We start from the raw sequence: 23,222 nt of genomic DNA on the forward strand, positions 1-23,222 counted from the left end.
ACACATCGAATTGTGATAAGGAGACCGTCTAACTGAATCCCTATATCAGCTATGGAACTACTGACTGGCGCCATCTAGCGATAAATATTAATAAAAATATTATTATAATAATATTTTTATTAAATAAAAAATTAAACAAAACAAAAAAAAAGTTGTCAAAATTGGTTAAAATATAATAAACTAATGTTTAAAATGAATAAAACAGACTGTTGTCGTATAATAATACTCGATAGTTAATAATCATAACATTTTTACCTGAAGTATTTCTCATTTCTTGTTACGGAATAAAATATAAATGCCTACCTATTTGTAAAAAAAATCATATTAGGTATAAACTATAAACTATAAAGTATTAAGATTAAATATTAAACTTAGAAGTTAAGTAGGAAGTTACTTATTTAGTACATACGACCGTTGCCATAGTACGTTTTGGATTGTTGAGTTTCCGCATAAATGTAGCTAGATGGCGCCAGTCGGTAGTTCCACAGCCGATTTGGAGACTCAGTTTGACGGTCTTGAAAAATGCATAATATCATAGGCCCATGTTCAACCTGTATATCTTAAATCGTGCTCTCGGTCCATGGATATCACGGACTAAGATAAAAGAAAATGACAATATGTGATAACTGATAACAGTTTGTTAACAAAATTATTTAATTAGTAAAGTTAACAAAATGTTTTATATAATATATTATTATATTCCTAAATGAATTAAAAAATGTTCCAATTTGAAATACTCAAGGGGGGAACCCCCCCCCCCCTTGATTGAGCCACTGTCTACGGTTATTAATTTTTGAATATTACAAAAAAAAAAGAATAAATAAATAGTCAAATACTTATATTTTTACGTGAATATTTCCGTTTACCGTAGGTTATTTTCTTCTAAATTAAAAAATACAACAAAAACTATATGTCTATATAATAATATTATTATTGGTTCAGTGGTGCCTTACCCAGTGGCTATTAGATCTATGATGAAATGTATTATTATATTTTCACTTAGTAACCAAGATTATTTACTAATAATCTATTTACAAAGTAACATTTGTTATGCGTATCTTACGTGTCTATACGAGCCATACACGTCCACCAGGGTCTAATTGAATTTATTTCATTTGATGATGAATTTTAATTGCCGAAAAGAGCTTTCAATAGAGATATTATAATACAAGTAATAGATGTTTAATATATTTTTTAATGAACAATTTTTTTCGGTTCAACTTATTTGAAAAGTCATGGATTCTAAATATAATTCAAATGAAAAATTATTGATTGACGATCCGCGGTTTCGAATAAAACCAGTACAACAAATGGCTGCTGCTTGTACAGGAGCGTTAATTACTTCCTTTTTTGGTTAGTTATTTATTTGTATTATTATATAGGCTGTATATTTAAAAATTGAATCATAATTATGTGTATTTATACATTTTTAGTTACTCCATTGGATGTAATAAAAGTACGCATGCAAGCAGAATCTAGAATAACAAATAAACATAAATGTTTTGTATATTCCAATGGTTTAATGGATCATATTTGTCCATGTAATACATTAAAAAAAAAAACCTCTGATAGTCCATATTACAGAAATGTCCAATGGTACAACAGGCCTATCAAATTTAATGGAACACTTGTAAACACGTATTTAATTGAAATGATTTAAAAATCTTAAAAATATTTTTGTTGCTTAGGAAGCGTTTAAACAAATTGCTAAAAATGAAGGAATTTTGTCATTATGGAGTGGGTTGAGTCCAACATTAATACTTGCATTACCTGCCACAATTGTTTATTTTGTATCTTACGAACAATTACGATGTCATATTCATGATTTAACCAAACCATATTATGCAAACAATAATCAAAATCAACCATTATGGATTTCTGGCATATCAGGATGTGTTGCTCGTTTTGGAGCTGCCACAACAGTCAGTCCATTAGAACTCATACGTACTAAAATGCAATCAAAAAAACTTAGTTATTTAGAAGTACATCAGGCAATGCAAAGCTTATTAAAGTATCATGGCTATAAAGGTCTATGGAGAGGTCTTGGTTCTACTTTACTTAGAGATGTTCCTTTTTCTGGTGAGTTATACTTTTTTTTGTTACAATTGGTTTTATAATTTTGTCATTTGTTTTTATTTAAGACCTTATAAAGGATAATAATAAGGTACCTAATAAAAATTTGAATGTTGACTATTTCAAAATATTAATAGTTATTAATTTTATTAAATTACCTAACTACTTTATTCATTAAATAATTAATATTAATGTAAATTATTTCTAATGTAATATTTTTGAAGGTATATATTGGGTGATGTATGAATATATTAAACAAATATCAGGCCAATCAACATCATTTATGTATAACTTTATAGCAGGGAGCATAGCCGGAACGGTAATAAAGCTTAATTTAATTTGAATTGTTACTCGAATAAAAGTTGAATTAGTAAAAAAAAAAACAGTATATCTTATATGGGTATTAATTTATTCATATTAAATCTCAATAAATTAATGTGTAAGAAACTCATTTCTTACCTTTTACAAAAAAATTAAGAGCATTGGAGATTTTTCTTGTTAATTTATCCATACAAATTTGAAATTATAGATTAATAATAAATAGGTAGGTAGGTATTCATTAAAAATTTATTTTTACTATTTATATCACCAATATTCTGTCCTGGATTTTCATAAAAGGTTGACAGATTAGTTTAAATTTCTAGCTAATTTAGTAACTATCTATATAATCGCCTCCATTAAAAATGTTTATTTTTGTTCTAAGCGTATCGTATCCTACAACAAACAAATTGTGTTGAATTTAAGAAACTCAATAACGCAGAAACTATAAAATAATTCATTGCAAAATCATTGAACTGTTTATTTGTATTTCGTAATCTAATAAAATTTCTATTTTTCAATAATTTAATTAAGGTTAAATGTTTTAGTTGGCTGCATCATTAACTACGCCATTTGATGTTGTGAAAACAATTCGTCAAGTCGAATTAACTGAAAAAGAAATTATTACAGGTTAATAATAATAATAATTATAGTAGTAATAATAATAATAATAATAATAATAATAATAATAATAATAATACTAATAATAATAAAATTATATTTTGAATAATTAATTAATACTTAGTAGTTATTTCAGAACCTCCTAAAATAGTTTACAAATCGACATACAAAGAAATTATCGAAATTTATCAAACAAATGGAATACGTGGAAATTTTAGAGGCTTAGTTCCTCGAATAAGCAAAGTAGCCCCTGCATGTGCCATAATGGTATCAACATTTGAATATGGAAAAACATTTTTTCAGAATATAAATATGCAAGCACACAAAAAAGAGAATGAAGAAATTCTGAAGTAATAGAAAAAAAATTTGGAAAAGAATTATTTGTAAAGTATTGTCCATGGTTACTATAGAAATATAAAACATATTTGCATAACAGTACCGGCCCTTGGTGTGGGGAGGGGGACAAGCGGTGGGATCGTAAATCGTAATAGTACACAAATTGCGACCCGTGTGGACGTGATATTTTCTTAGGAAACGGGTTGTTATTGACTAAAATCAAAACGGTACCAATTATACTTAGCTATACGACTATACAAATTCTTATTGGCTTGAAAATATTCTAACATATTTTTTATTCATAATTTAATTACATATACTACAAGAAACATTAGTTAGTACCATTATGTACTTGGAACGACGACTGATGACGGTACAAAAATAGCTATAGCCTATAACATAGTATAAATAGTGTAAATACGTATATATTATTTTGCTTTCATAATTAATTTAATTAATAAACTCTTTTCGTAATGAACCTGGTTAGTTAAGTTACATGGGTAAAGCGCGCAACTTACTATGAGACACTGTGTTAACGATGTACACATATTAACAGCCTAATTATTTATAATTATTATTTTGTTTAACTTTAACATATATAGCTTCGATAACAATCAAATATATATTATTGTCTATTTGAATTACCTGCATAAAATAAATATTTTTGAACTTAGATTACAGAATATGCGTACGATATTTTAATATCTTGAGTTGATTATACGTCCGTATGTCCCCGATATTAATTATACTAATACACGCATAATGTAACACACATTACAATAAATTGAACGAATCTCTTTACTCTATAAATATCCGAAATTAATATTTAAAAAAATAATAATATTATTTTGTATCAAACCAAATTTCAAATTTATCGATGAATTACAAAATTTTTTTCTATTTTAAAATCATTAAAATAATTCTTATCTGAATTTTAAAAACAAGACTGATAGCCGATAGGTAATATTTTTTTCACAGGCATTTATTTACAAAAACTATACTGAGCTATATCGCTATATTGCTCGTATATTGCTTGTACCTACTGATTGTAGGTACTAGATACCTACTCATTTTGTGTCTAATATAAAAATACAAATTGGATTTTATTAGTTTATACATAGACATTTAGATTTCTAACAAGCCCTTAAAGTATATAAAAATAAAGCAAGTCTATTAGAAAATAAAATAAATATAGATTTATTTATATAAATATAATATATGGGGCCCCGAAAAATTCTGCACTGGGCCCCGAAATCCATTGGGCCGGCACTTGTGACATTTGTAATTATTTTTGTTTTTGTTTTGTATTGTATATAAATATATAATTAAATATTACAAAAAATAACACCTTCAATTTTCAAATGTATATATAAAGTGATTCTTTTATCAAAAAATATTCATTATTTAAAAAGACGGGCAAGTGGGTGACACTCAATCATTGTAATTATTATAATGTACCTATATGAACAACGATTCTGAGCAAAGATGGCCAGTCAGGCTAAGTATATATTTTATGATATTTTATTGATAACAATCAGGGCCGGCGTAACGTAATATTTGTGAGGGGTCATCGTGGTTAAGGAAATTTACGACTTCAATAAATGCACGCGAAAATACATCCTAAAACAATTTCTTGCTACCTATGCTCAAAATATAAGGTTTTTATTTCTACAATTCCATACCAGTGACGTGACGAGGAACTTTATTTGAGCCACGTGCTTAGATTTAAAAGGTGGTGGGTGTCCTGGACACTAGTAGCATTTTGCATATAATAAATAATTTATTAAATACACACTAGGACTAAGCCAATCTCTCTCAGTTACCATTTACATAAATACGTAATCACTTATATAAGTATTTATAATTACTAATATAAATTATTGTGCCTTATAAGTAATTTAAGTTCTCCACTATTCCATACTATATCTATTTTGATTTTAGATGGGTACTATCATAAAACAATAACTATAGATTATAATCTATAGGTACCTAAGTTATAAGTTATAAGTACAAATAACAAATAAGTATTATTACCTACGTATATTTGAGTTCTTGTTAGAAATTCAGCTCATTATAGTTGAGCTGTACTATAAGGGTTATTTGCTATTCCGAGACTAATGTATTTACTTTAACGTGATTACCACCGTTGAGGTTTTTTGAACACAACTTCCAAATGAAGTATGAGCTAGGTACTTTTTTTGAAAATAAATGAATCATGCAAAAACACACATTTTGAAAAAATTTCCAAAATATTGTTTGAGAGCTCAACTAGAACATATTTTCCACTGTGGACTATTTGATTTAATTTAATTAACTTTTTAGGTTCTGAGCGTAGCGAGGAAGCTAGTGGTTTTACAATGGTGTTTATTTATTTTTTTTTATATCCTGTATACAAATTTCTACTAGAAGGAGTGCTTCGATTTCAACATATAGTACTTTATCCTTTAACAAATTGGATCAAGATAGTAGTAGGGTACTTTATAGAAGTCATTTTTCGATTTTCTCAATAGTTGTTTAATGCCACGGGGAAAACTACCAACAAATTACGAAAAACCGATTCTAGAAATGCTCAACTAGAACATATTTTCCACTGCGGTTTATTTGATTTAATTTAATTAACTTTTTTATATTTGAAAATGTGCCAACTGAAAATGTGGTTCAATGAGTGATGGGTTCGTCACGACCTCTTAAACCGTTAAACCTCCCTGCTCTCTCTTTGGCCCTGATTACTATAGAGTAAGTTGTTATTAAATTAATATAAACATTTTTTAGTTACTATAAACCTAAATGAAAAGGTATTGTGTATTTTTTTTACATATATAAACCTGTATATGAGTGGTTAACAAAAACCTTAGTAGTTCATAACTGGTTTTCAAAACCAAAACTGGAAAATTGGTTTTGGTTTCTAGGCAGTGATCAATCTATAGTATTTTTTTTATAATTACACCAATTTGGAACCGAACAGATGATGTTGAGTTGCCAACTTCACGTACGTTTTTATTTGTGGTGCAAACAATATGTTATGATTTCCAATTATTCTAAATTGATTGTTTGTATTAGTAACTACTCGTACAGACAATATTCCGGATGTGCATTCGTCCACACTGTCGTAGTTATACATATAGTGCGTACCTATATCGGTGGCAAAACAAACGTGGTCTTTGAGAAGCAATCGCTTCTCGATTTTTTTTAAGGGTTAGGTAAATCCGTAATTTAATTTAGTTAATATAAGTTAGGTACTAATTTAATTATAAAATTAAAAAAGTAATTATTTTTGAAAGATGAAATAAATCTAGACATTAGCTGTGAAGTTCAGGTTCAGCATAATAATAATATAATATTAATGAAAGAAAATTACAATAATGATTTCGTTTTAGGTAAAAATGACTTGGATTGTAAAATATGTTGGTAATAAACAATTACCTGAAGATGCTTTTGACCAATTAGCTAACTGGATACATGGTATCAAGTTACATAATTTGAGAGTAGAGTATTTAGCTTTCAGTAGTAGTTTGCATGAATTGGTCGTAGGGCTTGAACCAAAACAACTTCATGACAATGTTAAGTGTATACAAAGTTCTGATGATAGTGATTCTAGTATCACTAGTTATGTAGATGACATACGAGGAATTTAAAAAAAAATAAGTGTAGAAAGAATTCTTTATATTTTGTCAGGTTACGACTTAATATAAGCATTTCCCAATTTGTACAAAGATTGTAAGTCACTTGGTACAAATGTACAATACCTCCTTTATCTGCTTTAGCTTTCAAAGGTAATTCCAATTTATTAGTATATAATTTAATATATATTCTGCACTGCATAGGCGTGTTCAAACTTTGGTGGCCGAGGGGGCACAACAAATTTTTAAATTGTGAGACCAATTTTTTTTTTAGACATGAAGAAACATTCAACTTTACATATAATATGTGTAAATATATGTAGACAGTAGACATGTATTTTGTACAAATATAAGTTAATAATAATTAACAAATACATTTTTAAAACTATAAATATTTTATTTTAGGTAAAATTGATTAAAACTTGCCTATGTTCCACAAATAGACAAGACCGACTTGAAAACTTATTGATTTTGAGCATGGAAAAGGATATTGAAATCAATTACAATGAAGCCATAGATGCGTTTGCCATAACTTTAGATGTTTTAAAAAAACAATTATTCTTTAAATAATTGATTTCATACTTTCAACTTTGTTTTTAGTTAACAAAATACTACTAACTGTAAACTGTACATTATCTAGGTTGATGTAAATTGTAAAATATGTTAATAAATTTAACATTATAAGAATGAAAGAACTCTCTCTCATTTCTTAGAATGCAATTATTTTTTAATTATAGGTACCTACATTATATTATTTATTTTCTTTATTTTTTCAAAAACAAAAAATGATAATACAATACCAATACAAATCACATCTGTCAATTCAATTGTCCTCTAAGGAAATAAAAAAAGGAATAAGGATAATATGTTGGAGAGCCCGTGCACTATATATATACATGCGTACTATTGTACCGACAGTTTTACATTGGGTATAATGATTAAAAACAATTATTTAGTTAGTTAGGTATGTTTTTATTCCATGCAAAATAATGTCTTTTATTTTCTTTAAAAATGTTTTTCTATACAATAGCAAATGTAGTAATGATATTTTATTTGATAATAAAAAAAAAGTCACAAAATCGTTATTACTTATTACCTTAATTATTATTATGCTTAATAATTATTACTATTTTATGAAAATGTAGAAGTATTATCGAAATCTCAGACAATTACAAGACTAGATTTTCCATTATATATGTTTTAATAAGTATATAATCATTTAGATAACAATTTCAAAGTAAAAAGTCTTAAATGCAGACAACTGCAACACGTAAAAGGTCACGACTCATGAATGACGTGAAAATGGCATTAATGCAGTATTTGGATTGAAAACACAGTTACCTACCAAACGATGCTGCGCTAGTGCTTTGTCACCATACAATTTATACTTCCTAGGCTGGAAGTCAAAAGTTTTGAAACACTTTTTGCAAAAAACTAAACGACGATGACCTTTATTTATTTGTGAACTAACGAGCCGCGAGAAATTTGTAATGTATGTATAATGATATTTGTTTTCTGAGCCAGTGATCAACAACAAGTCAAAATGATTTGGCATCTCTTCGTCGGCCACTCGCAGAGGGTACACCATATATTGTGTCGAAATTTTTCCATTATATTTCAGACCATATACGTTTACGGACGTACCTGGATTCGCTCGCTCGAACAATGTTATCTCCGATATAGTCGTGGGGACGGATAACACGGAAAAATCATAACGGTGCGCTTCGTTAAAATAATTCGTGTTTACTCGACAACGGTATTTTGATACGTGTTTCGCCAGGATAGCCCACTGGAAGCACAGCTGATCAATGTTTTGTGGGTTAATGACAGCCCTTCGATTTATAATATTTTTCGGCAACGTTAAGTATGACCACCTCTCTATCGGTGGGTTGTACTGGTGCACGCCTAAGGTCAGTCCACCAATATACGATATAAAGGTGAACCTGCGATCTTCGTCAGCGAAAGTTTTTGCTTTGGTGAGAAGAAGAGTCAAATCGCAATCGACCAAACCCACGACGTTACTGTACACAAATAATTGTCTAGCTGGAGAGTTAAACGCGTGGTTTTCGGTGGTATTGTCCACTTCTGCAGGTATGACATAGGTGACCTCCAATTTGAGATCATATTTAATTGGGTGAACACCCACGCATTGGCGTAATTTTTCAATCAACTCCGACTCTATCGAGTGTAGAAAAGTGCGATAGTTGGTGATATTGTCAACATTTTTTCTAAAATACCATACGGTCGTGCGTTGAAGCGATGAATCGATTTCGATAAAGCCACGGGTATTCACCGATTGTATACGGTCCTTTCGTTTTTTATTATTTTCAACCGAATTCTCGGAATAAGGCTGTGGCATCAGAGACGGCGCCACTCCATAAACTGTTTCAGTGGAGGTGGTTGCGATATCTGGCGAGTGGACGAGGGTTGAAGCATGGGACGCGGGGGTTGTGTGCACTTGATGTGTTGCGGCGACCGTCAACGGCTGTATAGCTAGTTGTTGGACGTCTGGTTTTGGAGCGGGGGGTGTCCGGTGTATAACCGTAGGGCGGCCTAACACGGATAAATAATATTAAAATGTTGTTATTATTATAATATTGTAAGAGTAAAAATTGATTTACCTATTGGTAGGAGTGGGGAACCCATTTGCGTGGAGTCGTGGCATCGACGAGTATGACTAGCGGAATCTATTTTTTTTAAAATAATTTGATTAATAACCTTGAGTTAAAATAAATAATGTGTGTACTTACTGTGAGCATTTTGAATATGTCGGGATAGATTGTCTCGACGTGTAAACATTTTGAAGCATATACCACATGTAGTAGGGGATACGTCATGGGTGTTAGTGTGCTTGAGCAGATCGTCTATAAGAACATACACTTTCCCACATTTTACACAATTAAACATTTTTGGAAATTTAATTCGCACAGAGCTTAAAAATTAAACCGTTAAGAAACCGGACAGGGACGTTATGCACCGTTGAGCTAAGATGACCGACTGATTTGTATAGAGCATGCAGGGTGGTAGTAGTATATTATGCCTGTATAAAATCCACACTTAGTACCGAACATCACAGGTAGTGTTCCTTACGGTACATGAGTGACCGGAAGGGGTGGGGGATATAACCTTGTCCGATACAATTGTGTATGTACGTATAGAATATATGTATTGTGTATATGTACTCAGTGTCGGCTTGGAATTTAAATGGCACCGGATGCATTTAAACAGAAGGGACCACAACAATTTTATTTAAGAAATGATAAAAAAAAGTGCTAATAAACAGGTAGTGCAAAATATTATATTTTTTTAAAGGTTAAACCTTATTTAAAATACACATTTAAGATAACTATATAGTTACCTATAGTAATTATTATTCTTAATTTTAACGCATGGTTAACGTTATCGCGTTCGTATATTTTTCATCGTTATATTGATAGTTATATATTTTTATATGTTTATTTTTTACACAAAATTATTTAGTAAATATTTTTGTAAAAATCTTACATGGGTGGGTGGAGAAAAAAATAAAAGGTAAGCAATACTTAAAATATTAAAACACAGATAGTTATGACGTTGAAAGCGTTGTTATAAAATGTAATAAGTATCTAAGTATAAACATAAAATAATAAGTTTAATAATAAGTGCTAAAATGTATTTTAAAAATACTAAAAAGGGTTTTTTAATTTAACTATGATCATACATTTTATTTTATTTTATTTATGATAATAATATTGACTCAGTTGCTACGGTTGACCATGATGATACATATTTATACACATTAAAACCTCTTTATAGCGGAATCGCTCGGTTCCAACTGATTTTTCCGTAATAAATGAGTTTCCGTTATAGAGCGTCGATTGCACTGAGCGAATTTACTCGATAGTCGTTGGCGAACAAAGTCGCGCGTGTGTGAGCGTGTAGCGATCTGTCCAATTACATTGAGCGATTATAAATTCGCTCGCTCGCTACCAGTCCCTATACTTGGTGGCACACTAGCGATTTTGCCAGCTAGGGCGATTACATTGAGCGATTTTACTCACTGGAGTGTAAAAACACCAACGATTAACGACTAAAGTAGTCCGGCTGTCAACTTTAATCGCAGACGAGCAGCGAGTATTCAACGTGCGGCGAGTAAACGACTAGACCGATTACATTGAGCGACTTTAGTCGTAGCGAGTTGATTCGCCAGCGACTAGCGAGTAAATTCGCACAGTGTAATCGACACTTAAGGAGACTAAAATATACGGGATATAGGTTATTCGGGACCATTGTTATTTTCAGTTATAGTACGGGCCACGAAAACGTTTGGATGTTTCTAGCGCCTCCTAGTGACGCCTCCTAGTGACGCTAGAATCATCCGAACGTTTTCGTGGCCGTACTATAGGTACTCGTATGAGCAGAATTCCGTCTATTAAATAAGGAGGTTTTACTGTACCTACACGGTTACCAAGGTTGGTCTTTCAATAATATTAATAATAATATTTTCTTTATTATGGAAATAAATTTCGATTACTATTACTTATTATTTTTTTTTTCTATAATAATATGAATATAATATAATATTATATAAGTACATTTTCGGTAATTTATATATAACAATAATAATAATATAAATAATAAGAATTAATAATAATAATAAAAGAAGAAATAGGTATTAATATCATACATTATAATATTTAAATTTATAAAATAAAAAACAAGATGAAATAAAAAAGAGATATTTATTATGCTTCTATTGAACTATTATAGTAGGTACCTAATTTGTTATGTATTTCTTAAAACATTTGCCATAAACATATTTAAAGAATTACAAAAAAAATCAATATTTTTTATTGAGTTGCCTGCTGACATTAAAATATTGGATGGAGAATTTTGCATATAATTTTTAGTTGAATGTTTTGTGTAGAATAAATTTAAGGATCGGTAGCTTATTGGATTTATTTTAAAATTTATATTTTGCAGTAATTCTGGACAATCAATCATATTATTTAATAATTTAAATAAAATCTTTAATTTAATTTGCATAAATCGTTGTTCTAGCGACTGTATATTAAAAAAACTGATTGTAACATTATAATTAGAATGGGGTGCTCTATAAACTAAACATTGATAACATAAAAATCTGATAAAATTATTTTGAATTTTGTTTAAATCTTGGATTTGTTTTACTAAATATGGATGCCAGATTAGGAGGGCATAATCAAAGTGTAAATGGATTAACGACAGATTCGTTTTAAAAACCAAGCTTTGCTGACGCTTTATTCCTAATAAAAAGTACCTATTAGGAATAAATTATTTGTCTATATAATTTTTATATTTTCAACTTTCAACTTTTTAATTCACTTTATCGCAGGCTTGTAGATATATATCAATAAAAATGCAGTGTTTGGAAATATTAAACAGAATACAGCATGAACTTGCTGGCTATTAATAACCGACGTTGTGCCTGCAGGCGTCGTCTGAGAGATTTACAAATAATAATTATTCGTAACTATGTCGGAAGATAATACCTATACACATTTAGTTCATTTGAGATTCATTGTTCAGACGTCTACAATAACACTATACACAACTTCTGTTATATAATACAATATAATATAATATAATATTAATATATAAGGATCGACCAGGATCGACAAAAACGAATTTACTGCAATAAATGAGGTAAGTAATCGTAGAAATTATTTTTGGGCACATACTATATTATTATTCGAGTTGGGGCCCAACATAGGCATGCGCAGGATTTTGTGTCGGGTGCAGCATACATTTTGAATCGGCCCTAAAGAAAATAAGCAGTCCACTTATTTTCTTTATATTGCCCCCCCCCCCTTAGTTCTGTTTAGCCCCATTGTGTAAACATTTAATATTTTATACGTTCATATAATCACTTGTGTGCCTGAATCATTATTATAGGGTATAGCCCCCTCCCCCCATATAAATTCATCACTCTACGACTATGCCTATAGTCTATTATGGTTATAAGAAATAAGTATAGTGAGTTGTAAATAAAAAGTAATAATAGTTTTATGTATTATAATATATTACTCTATACTTTTATAATTATATTAAACATTACATAGGTAATATTATAACACTTATAAGCATATAGTACCTAATTAATAATAAGTACATTAGTCATAATATTGGAACTCTTAAAAGTTAGGTACGTAAAATAAAAATAAATAAATAGATTTACAATATAAGTCTGCGATTACTAGGTAGCAAAACTCAGAAATTAAAAGTTTTTGTTCGACAATCAAAAAAAGAAGCGCATCCAATCTTTTTTGTGACATAGTATTTCTTAATTTGTTTTTTATAATGCTGAGTTTTGAAAAACTACGTTCACAGCTATAACTATAGTCACTGGAATTGTCACAAACATTTTAAGACAATGAAAAAAATGTTTAATACTGTTTTAACCAATCGAGCCATTTGTGTACACAACCCTGAGCTTGTACCTTTTGGTATATCTTCTTGGTGTATTGATAAAATAGTATTACCATTTTTCATTTGAATAACATTGAACATTTTTATTTTAATTTAATAATAAACTCAATATGTTTAAAATTATTCATTCTATGTCTATACCTTTCAAATAAATATCTACCAGCCCACTAAATCCAAAATAAATTGTCAGGTGCAGCGAAAGCAGCATTTGCTGTACCCGTGCGCACGCCTATGGGGCCCAAGTATTAGGTGCAAATCTCAGCTACTACATAAGTTGGGTGTGGGATTATTTTAAGTACCTAGGTTCTGCACTAGTTAGGTCCTGGACTTTTTCATGTACTACACTAGTTGAAACTGCTTCTGAAACTTATCATGTCAACAAATATTCTTTTTAACAATAAATATTAAATAAAAGTTGTATTGTGTGTAGATAAAAAGATTGAGTGTGTGTAAAAATATTTTTGTAGCTAAGCATTGAATACAATCTGCTGAGGATAAATAACTTTTCGTAACTAAATAGTAATCTGAACATTAATTAATTAATTAATTAATAACAATAAGTAACTTAATAATTTTTATGCGGGAAATAAATTTCGTGAATTATAACATATTGTATGCAAAATTATTCTGATCTGCCATAAAAAAATAATATCAAAGAGTTTGCCTTATTATTACATTTTTTACAGTCATATGCTCAAAATAATTTTTCTTGAAAGTAATTTCGGTAGAAATCATAAATTATAGTGTGCCAATGTCACCATGTTGCTATAAAATTACAATATTTTAGAACTATTTTGCATATATTACGTTATGAAGTTAATATATTATTATGTAGTAAAGACTAAAGAGTTACTCGTTCAATATTCAAAAATGTAATTATTTACTATTTCGTCGGATGTTCACTATTACACATTTAATAAATATCAGCACGAGTATGAAAAAACTTTTCATGTTCAATACCTACTGTTAATATGTTGTGTTCTCATGTGCACTTTGCAAATTCCTGAAGATCTATAAAAATATTAAACAAAGATTATAATACGACTCCGCCAATTTTAATGAACACTCTTACAAATGTACAATTGTATATTATTACTAGCTGCCATGGCAATGCGTTGCTATTGCTAGGTTTTTGTGATTATGCGAGCAGTCATTATTTCTGTCCATAAATAATTAACGATGAAGGTCGCGGAGCTGAGGGTTCTACTTCAACAATAGGCGGCGATGGCCACGGGTTAGACGTTGCACCGCATTGAAGCATCAGAGGTGGTAGATATGTAAGCTCTTAAGCTGCGACGCAGCATGGCATTGGTGGCGGCGCGCTCATTGCATCAAACCAAGCGGGTCTAACTTAAAAGTGTCGGTAGTGGATATTTGAACTTGGTCGCAACCACATAGCATGGCAGTGTGGGTGGTGTCGAGTATGTCTACATTCGAGTAAGATCGACTGGACGATGTGATGTACACTGTAAACCTGGGATGTGACAATACCACTATATTTTGCTATTGTTACAACTGGCCGCCGCTTGCTACTAGCCACGGAGTAGTAGGTACTGATTATAATTATTTACACTGATATTATACTTTATAACATTTTCATTAATTAGTATTGGGTTTTGGTGTAAATTTGAAAATGTGGCATGGAAATTTGATTTAATTGAACTAGGCGATCCGGTGCCTATGTCGAATAGTTTTTGCATTGTGAAATACGCGTATGACATTCCCTCATGTATCGCTAGTTTCGAATTCCTTCGATTTAGGGTCTTTTAGATCTTGGGTTAGCTGTATAATGTTTTCATAAATCTTCCTCATGTCACTTACCACAAATTTACATTCTTCAAACAACTTCAGTAAGCGAGGGTGGCGTCCTCAACAGCGAAAAATCATTCTCCTGGGTCAGAACCTTCGTCAGAACTGCAGAAACGATTTTCTCGCTCTGCACATTTTAAACAGGTATACAAATCGTAGGTAATTTGAAAAATTAGTATTTTTGCGAAAAGACTAGGTTCTTTGCAATTGGGTAGCCCGTCTATGAACTACATATTATTCCTCGAAACGGCCTCCTGTTTTTCAGGCTTATTGCATACGAATTAACAGTATTTAGGCCTTTTAAGAATTGTTTGGAGAAATAATGTGTACCTGTAGGTACTATGGAACTATATGCAATTCATAAATGGGCTACTCCATTGCAAAGGGCCTAATATTTTCGCAAAAAGATTAATTTTTGAAATGGTCTACGACATAGACATTATAGGTAATACAATAAACTACTATGGTTACAGAATTGTTATTTATCGACAACGTTATATCGACTTTTAACGAACGCAGTTTATTATCACAGTTTATTATGCACAAATAATTTATATACAATATCAAATAATAATAATAATAAATAATCTAACTGTTAGGTACCTAATTTTATTTTATTCGTATACGTTTTAACTACTGTCCACTAGGGCTTGATTTTGAAAAAAAAATTCGGTTTTATGTTATTTACAATTAAAACGTTACACAAATTTTGAGTTTATTGTTATTTAGAATAGTATTAATATCCATTAAATTTATTAATAATAACTAATGCGGCCAATGCGGGCAGGTAATGGCCCGGATACGGAATATAAAATAATCAATTCTAATGTCCGTATGCATGAAATAAAATATATTTTTACGAAACCAATATAACTAAATAAATTGATTTAAAATTATTGTGTTATTTTTTGTTCAATGAAATTCTATAAATTGCGTTTTACGTTATGTTTTGTTTAATGATAGATAATATATTTTCTTAATCGTTATGTTTTGTTTGTAGGTATTTAGTTATTTTTGATTATCGCTTTCCGACTTCCGTTATTATTACGTTTACAAATTTCAATCGTTATTTTTCAAATATAACGTTATAATCATAATGATAATTACGGTAATTTTATTGTGGACCGTATAATATGTTAGGTAACTCTTGAAATAAAACTAATGGTATAAGTGTTATGCCGGGTAACGGCCTACTATTTGCAAGCTAATAAACAATTAATCAGGGGCACAAATATGCCGGCTGGCGTAGGGCTCTTAATCTAGTAACAATAATAAAAATAATAATAATTCAAAGAAAACAATAATAATGAGGTTCATAAAATCCGGAGCGGGTACGGCGGCATTGATATTGCTCCGTGGTGCTGGTGACAAAATGACTGTGAAGTGACGGCGAGATGCTGGTAAGGTGACAGTAACAAACTCAACTTAACTTGCCCATGTAGTAGGTACAAAATGGTAACATAAACGCACGCAAACAAAGATTTATCCGTGGCGCACACACAACAAATACGGCAAAGCGACTGACTGTGCGGTATGGCCTTTTGTAATGGTTATCTAACGTGTTCTGCGCTATCGCACCGGTCTCGAGACAACGTCTGAACACAAAACATTATTATAACGTTTGCAAGCCCTGGTTTTAACAAATTAAATTAACAAGAAAACATTAACTTGTTTGATTTAATTTTTTTATTGGTCCTACAGTTTCATTTTTAATTAAATTGAGTAGGCCAAATTGCACCTAAATATTAGGTTTATCAGATTTGATTTATTACATTAATAGATTTAAGTTATATATAAAAAGCACTTAATAACCTGATAATTATCAGTATCAACTATATTATTTATTTGAGGCAATGCAGCAATTTCTAATGATTTGGTATATTGCATTGGAACATCTGTATCGGTCACACTTGTAATTGGTGCGTTTAAGTGATAGAAAACCTCACCTGAAATGAATAAACAATATTTTGTTCAAATAAATTAAAAAATATATATAAACATGATAATAGTTGTTTTATATCTTACTCTCCGTAATTTGAGCAGATATCTCTGATCCAATACCAAAATATGGACAACCATGTTCTATTGATATAATATGATTTGTTCCAACCACTGATTTTATAATTGTATTAATATCAAGTGTTCTTAATGAACATAAAATTATAACTTCTGCATCAATCCCAACTGAAGATAATTCTTTTATTACGTCCAAATTCAACTCCTTTGGAGTGTGCCACAAATGTGATATGGTTACCTTTAAATAAAATTAAAACAAATAAAACTATATATTAATTCTAACCAAAAAATATAATAATTATTTAAGTTTTACACTTTATTTCAATCTTTGCTTTTCTACTAAGTAGGACGAAATCTTTGTCTAATACTTCATCTGTAATTAGATATTGATTACTATATAATAATTCATTTTCTAAGAATACAACTGGATCTGGATCTAGGATTGCTACCTTTAACAATCTTCTAGCGTCCTCAGAACTGTATGGAGAGAACCTAGTATATAATAAAATATTATGGTTATATATTATAATATGATGATCAATAGTGCATATAAAATTACAATATACTCACAACCGATAAACGAAAATTATGTAAAAATCTCTAGAACTTCATATTCAAAAACAATTAGTGGTAAATATACTTGATGGGTCTTATCATTGGCACAGATTTATATTTCATGTTATGAGGAAAAAATGCTGGTGTAGACCCATACACTTACTTAAAAAAAATGTTTAGCTACTCTCGAATAGTGCATTATAATCACGATATACTGCCTTTAAATATTACTAAATACCACTAATGACTGATCATTTATTATCATCCACCCACCCACCTGGCCCACACATAAATAGTTCAGGGTAATTTTCCCCAGTTGATACCCGTTTTCGGTGCCACTGATTCTTACTTTGACCTTAAATGGCGGTGGAAATAGTCACATGGTTCAGCAGAGAGAGTTTTTATGTGATGGGAGCTTGACTCTTCAGTGTAGCAGAAACCTCTTCGGAGAAATGGACGCACCGGAGTCCAACAATGCTAATGTACTTATTTTAAAAATGTGAATTTCACCATAAAATTTTGAAAATATTTCGACTCTTTTTGAACTATTAGGTAACGGACAATTTCAAATTTAAATTTGCAGTATAGTTTTATAAGCATTTAAAGTTCGAATTTTGACGAAATTTATCAAATTCAAAATATGCAAATTATTCAGAAGTTAAAAATGTATATAATGTTCAACTTTTATACCGATAAGGATTGAAAGCTTAAAACGCGTAAATAGGTTATATATAAATAAATGTATTCACAATAATATCGTAAAATATACTTAGTAATCATAGGCTGACTTACCGTCTTCGATCAGAATAATTTTTCTTATATCATAGAATTCGAATTTAATACAATGTACAGAGACAGTATATTATGCTGTACAGCAGTATAGGTTACTGTTCGCTTGCCCAACTTTTTTCAATTTTAATTTGAGCCCAAAAACTATTGCCATTAACCATTGTAGGGATTACAATTGGTAGAATTGGTACGTTTGGTGAAATTTGTGCGGTTGAAACGACTGATTAGAAACAACTGTATGACGCATGTGGGGAAAGGTTTTTGCCACTACGAGCCCGGGTGGTCACCTGTCCGGGAAATCTGTGTTGAATGTCGATACTCGCATCGCAACGAGACGTATCTATTTATCGGGATGACAAGTGCGTATTTCGGGTACGTGTTCCAGCTACAATATTATTATTATAATCAACTTTCTACATATTATGATAACTTATCGTTATAATGACACAGTTCACGTTGAATTCGCGGCACTCAGTTCCTAGCACCGACCATTGGTTATTTTGAATACCAATATGTGAATTCGTACATAAACATATAATTTATATAATATAATATTATATATCGTGGCTTTGTGTTAGTATTCAGTCCGAAACGTGTTCTCAGTGTACGCACCGGCCGGTGTCACCAGTTCCCGGATGTGTAACTACCCGGGCTTAAACTGACAAATCCTTGCAACACATACACGTGTCCCAACCAATCACACCCAGACACCCTCCCCTACATTAACATGCTAATGACATCAGTTGCCGAAGCCTTAATATTGAAAAAAATATATATTATATGGGTACCTACCATATTCTATAATCTTCCAAATGGCATGCATTAACTTAACCACTTTGCTATTTACTGAATTTCTTTTCGTTTGTCAAGACTCCCGTACTATATGTTTGCGGTCCATAATAGTTGAATAGGTAGGTAATAACTAATAATAAATTAATTTCAGTTACCTATAGATAATTCATAAAACAAAACCAAATTTATTAGATTATATTAATTTATTAATTTATAACAATAAATTCAAGGAAATAAATAACCATTAAAAACCTACCTCGTCATATTTATACCTATTGTAAGAAAAATATATTCTATAACACTCATAGTTTATTTAGAAAAAGCATCAAATGAAGAACGTTAAACGTTTATAAGAAAAATTGTGACATAATATGTCGTTTCGTTATTTTTAATTGCTGTAAGAACAGTTCATTATAAGAAACATAGTTACTTTTACATAAGTTAATTAATAACTGTGTAATATTTATGTGTATAAATTTATAATCAATTATAATCAATTTGTATGTGCACACGCCACACAACATTAATGTGCTAATTTCTATAAATATTATATTAAATGATATAAATTCAATAATGTATAAAAAGAAGAAAACACATTAGCCAAAATTTAAAAAAAAATCTTGGTTTAATAAACAAAAATGGTAAGTATATACATATTATAATAACACATAATGTATAATATATTTATCTACAATTTACATACTCACATATCGAGTAATGTATACATGTGTAATTATGTAATAATTATAATTAAAGTAGAATTATAAATGAATCTCAACTATTTCCCATAATTTTGAATTCGTCAATCAGCCTGTCAATGTTAACACTAGATGTTGGTCCTGGTTCTTAAACATTACCTACTAATAAGTAATAAACTAATAAACTAAAAAGTCGGTCTTGATGCATAGTAGTCCTTAATTTGTTTTTTAATATTGTTAATTTTTTATTAAAGAATCAGATAGATTAACTTTTACTTTGCATATTTAGAGATTTATAGAAATAGAAATATATGAAAAAACAGTGAATAAACGCAAATGTTGATGAAAAAAATTAAAAAATCAGTTTTCAATGGAAAATGATAGGCAAGTGGATACCGCTCTGCTAGTCTGCTGTAATGTCGAGTGGGTCATTGAAATGGATGTGTTAAATTCGAATTAAATTATATAAAATCATGGCATATGAAAAACGATTCAAACCGTAGTTTGAATTTCGTTTCATTCCGTGGAATTCAGGTTAAAAAACACTGGCTTAGAATCTAAAACTATAGTACCCCAACTCCTACTGGGCCCCTAGACACACCGTGAGGCATGAGTAGGTGTGAAAGAAAATGTTCGCTTAATATGTATGCAATATAATATTATAACTCTATTTTTATTACATAAATATACCTACTATTTTATAAATATAAATATTAAATATATATATATTTTTTATACTAATATAGTTTATAAATTATCGTCACCAAATCGTTATATTCCCACTATTTGCATCTCTTATATAAATGTGAATTGAATTAAAATATTATGACGAATGAGAAGTCTAAAATACAGGAATGATTTATAATAAATATGTAAAAATGCGATGTCTGCAGAAAAACTAAAAGGAAGATGGCACAATACGACCCCTGCTATACGTGGCTACACTACGTAGTACGTGACACGTGTTAAACGGTATATTGAATTAGTGGTTTAGACAATAATTGGAGAACTAAAAATAATGCAAAAACTAAAAGGGAACATTTAGCATATGATGTTAAAGTGATATATTTTAAAAAATCTTTTGGTCAAAAATTCGTGGACTATCTGGGTCCTACATATTTTAATTCAATGCCGATTATTATAAAGAAGAAATTAATAAATAAACGTAAAAATGTTAAAAAAATTGTTAACGACTGGTTTATATTGTACTTAGGATAGTTATATAATATTTTATGAACATTTTTTGTGTACTCTATTATACGTTTATTATTTCTTTTGATTGTATTTATATTAATTTATTTATTTATTTGTAAGTAATTTGTCGCTCTCTACCTTCAACACAAGCATTTCGCTTTTAGAAGGTAGATAATCTATAAGCTTATTATTATGTAAATTTTTGTATTTATGTAATAATAAATGGATTCAATTAAAAAAAAAAAAAAAAATAATAATCTTTAAGTTTGTAACACCAAATTATTATGATAATACATACATACTAGGTATAATATAGAATCAGGGCGTAGTATGCATGGTGGCTTTGGGGCTACAGCCCCCTCATGGTGTTTACTTTCATTTTTAACATTTTTCCGAAATTATAGTTTTAAATGTTTTTATAATTTTCTAGTCACACAAAAAACTACGCCCATGTATATAATACATAATACAACTATAACATATACCCAGTGACCCGCAGTTTCGCCTAGTTTAATTTCAACATATTTCCTGTTCACCCAAATTACCAAAACAGTTAGGTATTAGGTACCAATATTGGGGAAATGTAAGCACATTTATGTTAAATATCAATTAGATATGAGAACATAATTTTTAAATTCGCGATAAGTGATAACCATAAATTAAGAAGAGTAGGTGCAAATACCATATAAGATCTATGAGCTTGACACCACAGTCACAATTAGTGTTCTCTCAGTCTTACAAATGGACAACATTGCAAATTTAGGTTTGGCAGTTTCAATTTTGATTCACTCTATTATTAAATCAAACACATTCTTAAACTTAAAGTTAAGAAAATTATCTGAGGCCTCTCTTTGGTAATTTTAAGGAAATCAAGAGTATTTTTAATTATTATAACTTGTATACTTATAAAGTCATACCTCACTTAAAAAATAAAATATTGTTAAACGAGAGAATATTCAGATCATTGTAATAAAAAATTACTTATAGTAAAATAATTAAAATATTTAAGCTGTCAACACAAAAATGGAACTATTAAACATAAATGTTGCTGTTTTTCAATAGTAAGACAGAACAACACATGCGAGTACAACATCCTCATAATTAATATAGTTTAATATAATATAGTTATAATTAACTTATTATTAGCAGTACCTAGCTAATAGGGAGGTACCAAATATTTTGCAGTTTGTTTTAATTTAAATATACGTAATTAATAAAAATGATTATCTTTTATATAAAGCTCATTTTAATACAAAAATTTAGTTGATCTCAGATCATATTATAATCATGTGTTTGCCTGACTCATGTCAAGAATAAATAATAGCCGAAAATAATATTGTTTACAAATCGTTTAAATATGAAGAACAATAATATCACTAGTAGCTATATGCTGAACAATAGAGTCAATATTTTACTCCAATGTTTCAATAGGTTAATAAACAATCAATTATTGGAAACATTTTTTCAGCCGTACATGATAATGGAAGTTTTAAATAAATACTGTATATTTATTACTTACAGTTAATTTCATATTTTTCAAAAAATATAATAAATCATTTGATAATTATTGTGTAATATATTATGATAATAGCGCTATCCATTAGTTTATAGGTCTATGGTCTATACCTTCGACCATATAAACTAATAGACGCGGCATACGGCAAATATATTGACGCCAACATCGTATACTGTGTGACGTCACGTTTGGGCAATACCATCGACTGACTATCATAGTATACAATGCCAACGCGGCAACGCTATTGCAATAATTTGGTGCTAATTTTTTAAATGCCATAATCATTTTTCTAATTACAATAGTATTGACGTATTGTCTTTTATGGATAGTAATGTAGTAGATATATTACTATATTAGTACAATAGTACCTATAATATAGCCAATATAGGTGGCAATGGCCATCCCGTTATCTCGATAAATAATTTATAAAATATCTGG

General features: G+C 29.8%; 2 protein-coding genes and 1 pseudogene across 2 annotated transcripts; 1 reads left to right on the forward strand and 2 right to left on the reverse strand.

The window, feature by feature from the left end:
- The first annotated feature begins 949 nt into the window (after window positions 1-949).
- LOC100167022 (solute carrier family 25 member 40-like) lies at window positions 950-3,677 on the forward strand. Its single transcript, XM_029487850.1, has 6 exons — window positions 950-1,353; window positions 1,434-1,630; window positions 1,689-2,079; window positions 2,298-2,392; window positions 2,940-3,021; window positions 3,149-3,677. The coding sequence occupies exons 1-6, from the start codon at window positions 1,236-1,238 to the stop codon at window positions 3,364-3,366; spliced, it is 1,101 nt and encodes a 366-aa protein (XP_029343710.1). The 5' UTR covers window positions 950-1,235; the 3' UTR covers window positions 3,367-3,677.
- Window positions 3,678-8,077: 4,400 nt separating this feature from the next.
- On the reverse strand, window positions 8,078-10,243 carry LOC115033799. The gene is made up of 2 exons (XM_029487862.1): window positions 9,719-10,243; window positions 8,078-9,655 (listed from the first exon to the last, which is right to left on the reverse strand). The coding sequence occupies exon 2, from the start codon at window positions 9,325-9,327 to the stop codon at window positions 8,254-8,256; it is 1,074 nt and encodes a 357-aa protein (XP_029343722.1). The 5' UTR covers window positions 9,328-9,655; window positions 9,719-10,243; the 3' UTR covers window positions 8,078-8,253.
- A 6,174-nt stretch (window positions 10,244-16,417) lies between these two features.
- Window positions 16,418-18,745, reverse strand: LOC103310645 (annotated as a pseudogene).
- Between the last annotated feature and the right edge of the window lie 4,477 nt (window positions 18,746-23,222).

Source organism: Acyrthosiphon pisum, chromosome X (assembly GCF_005508785.2).
Source record: "Acyrthosiphon pisum isolate AL4f chromosome X, pea_aphid_22Mar2018_4r6ur, whole genome shotgun sequence".
In the NCBI taxonomy this organism is placed as follows: domain Eukaryota; kingdom Metazoa; phylum Arthropoda; class Insecta; order Hemiptera; family Aphididae; genus Acyrthosiphon; species Acyrthosiphon pisum.

What these genes read in the sequence shown, in the direction of transcription:
- LOC100167022 (XM_029487850.1), top strand. Translation starts at nt 1,236, where the DNA reads ATGGATTCTAAATATAATTCAAATGAAAAATTATTGATTGACGATCCG. An exon ending in GTTAATTACTTCCTTTTTTG is followed by an intron (nt 1,354 to 1,433) that starts GTTAGTTATTTA and finishes ATACATTTTTAG; the next exon opens with TTACTCCATTGGATGTAATA. An exon ending in TGAAAAAGAAATTATTACAG is followed by an intron (nt 3,022 to 3,148) that starts GTTAATAATAAT and finishes TAGTTATTTCAG; the next exon opens with AACCTCCTAAAATAGTTTAC.
- LOC115033799 (XM_029487862.1), bottom strand. Translation starts at nt 9,327, where the DNA reads ATGCCACAGCCTTATTCCGAGAATTCGGTTGAAAATAATAAAAAACGA.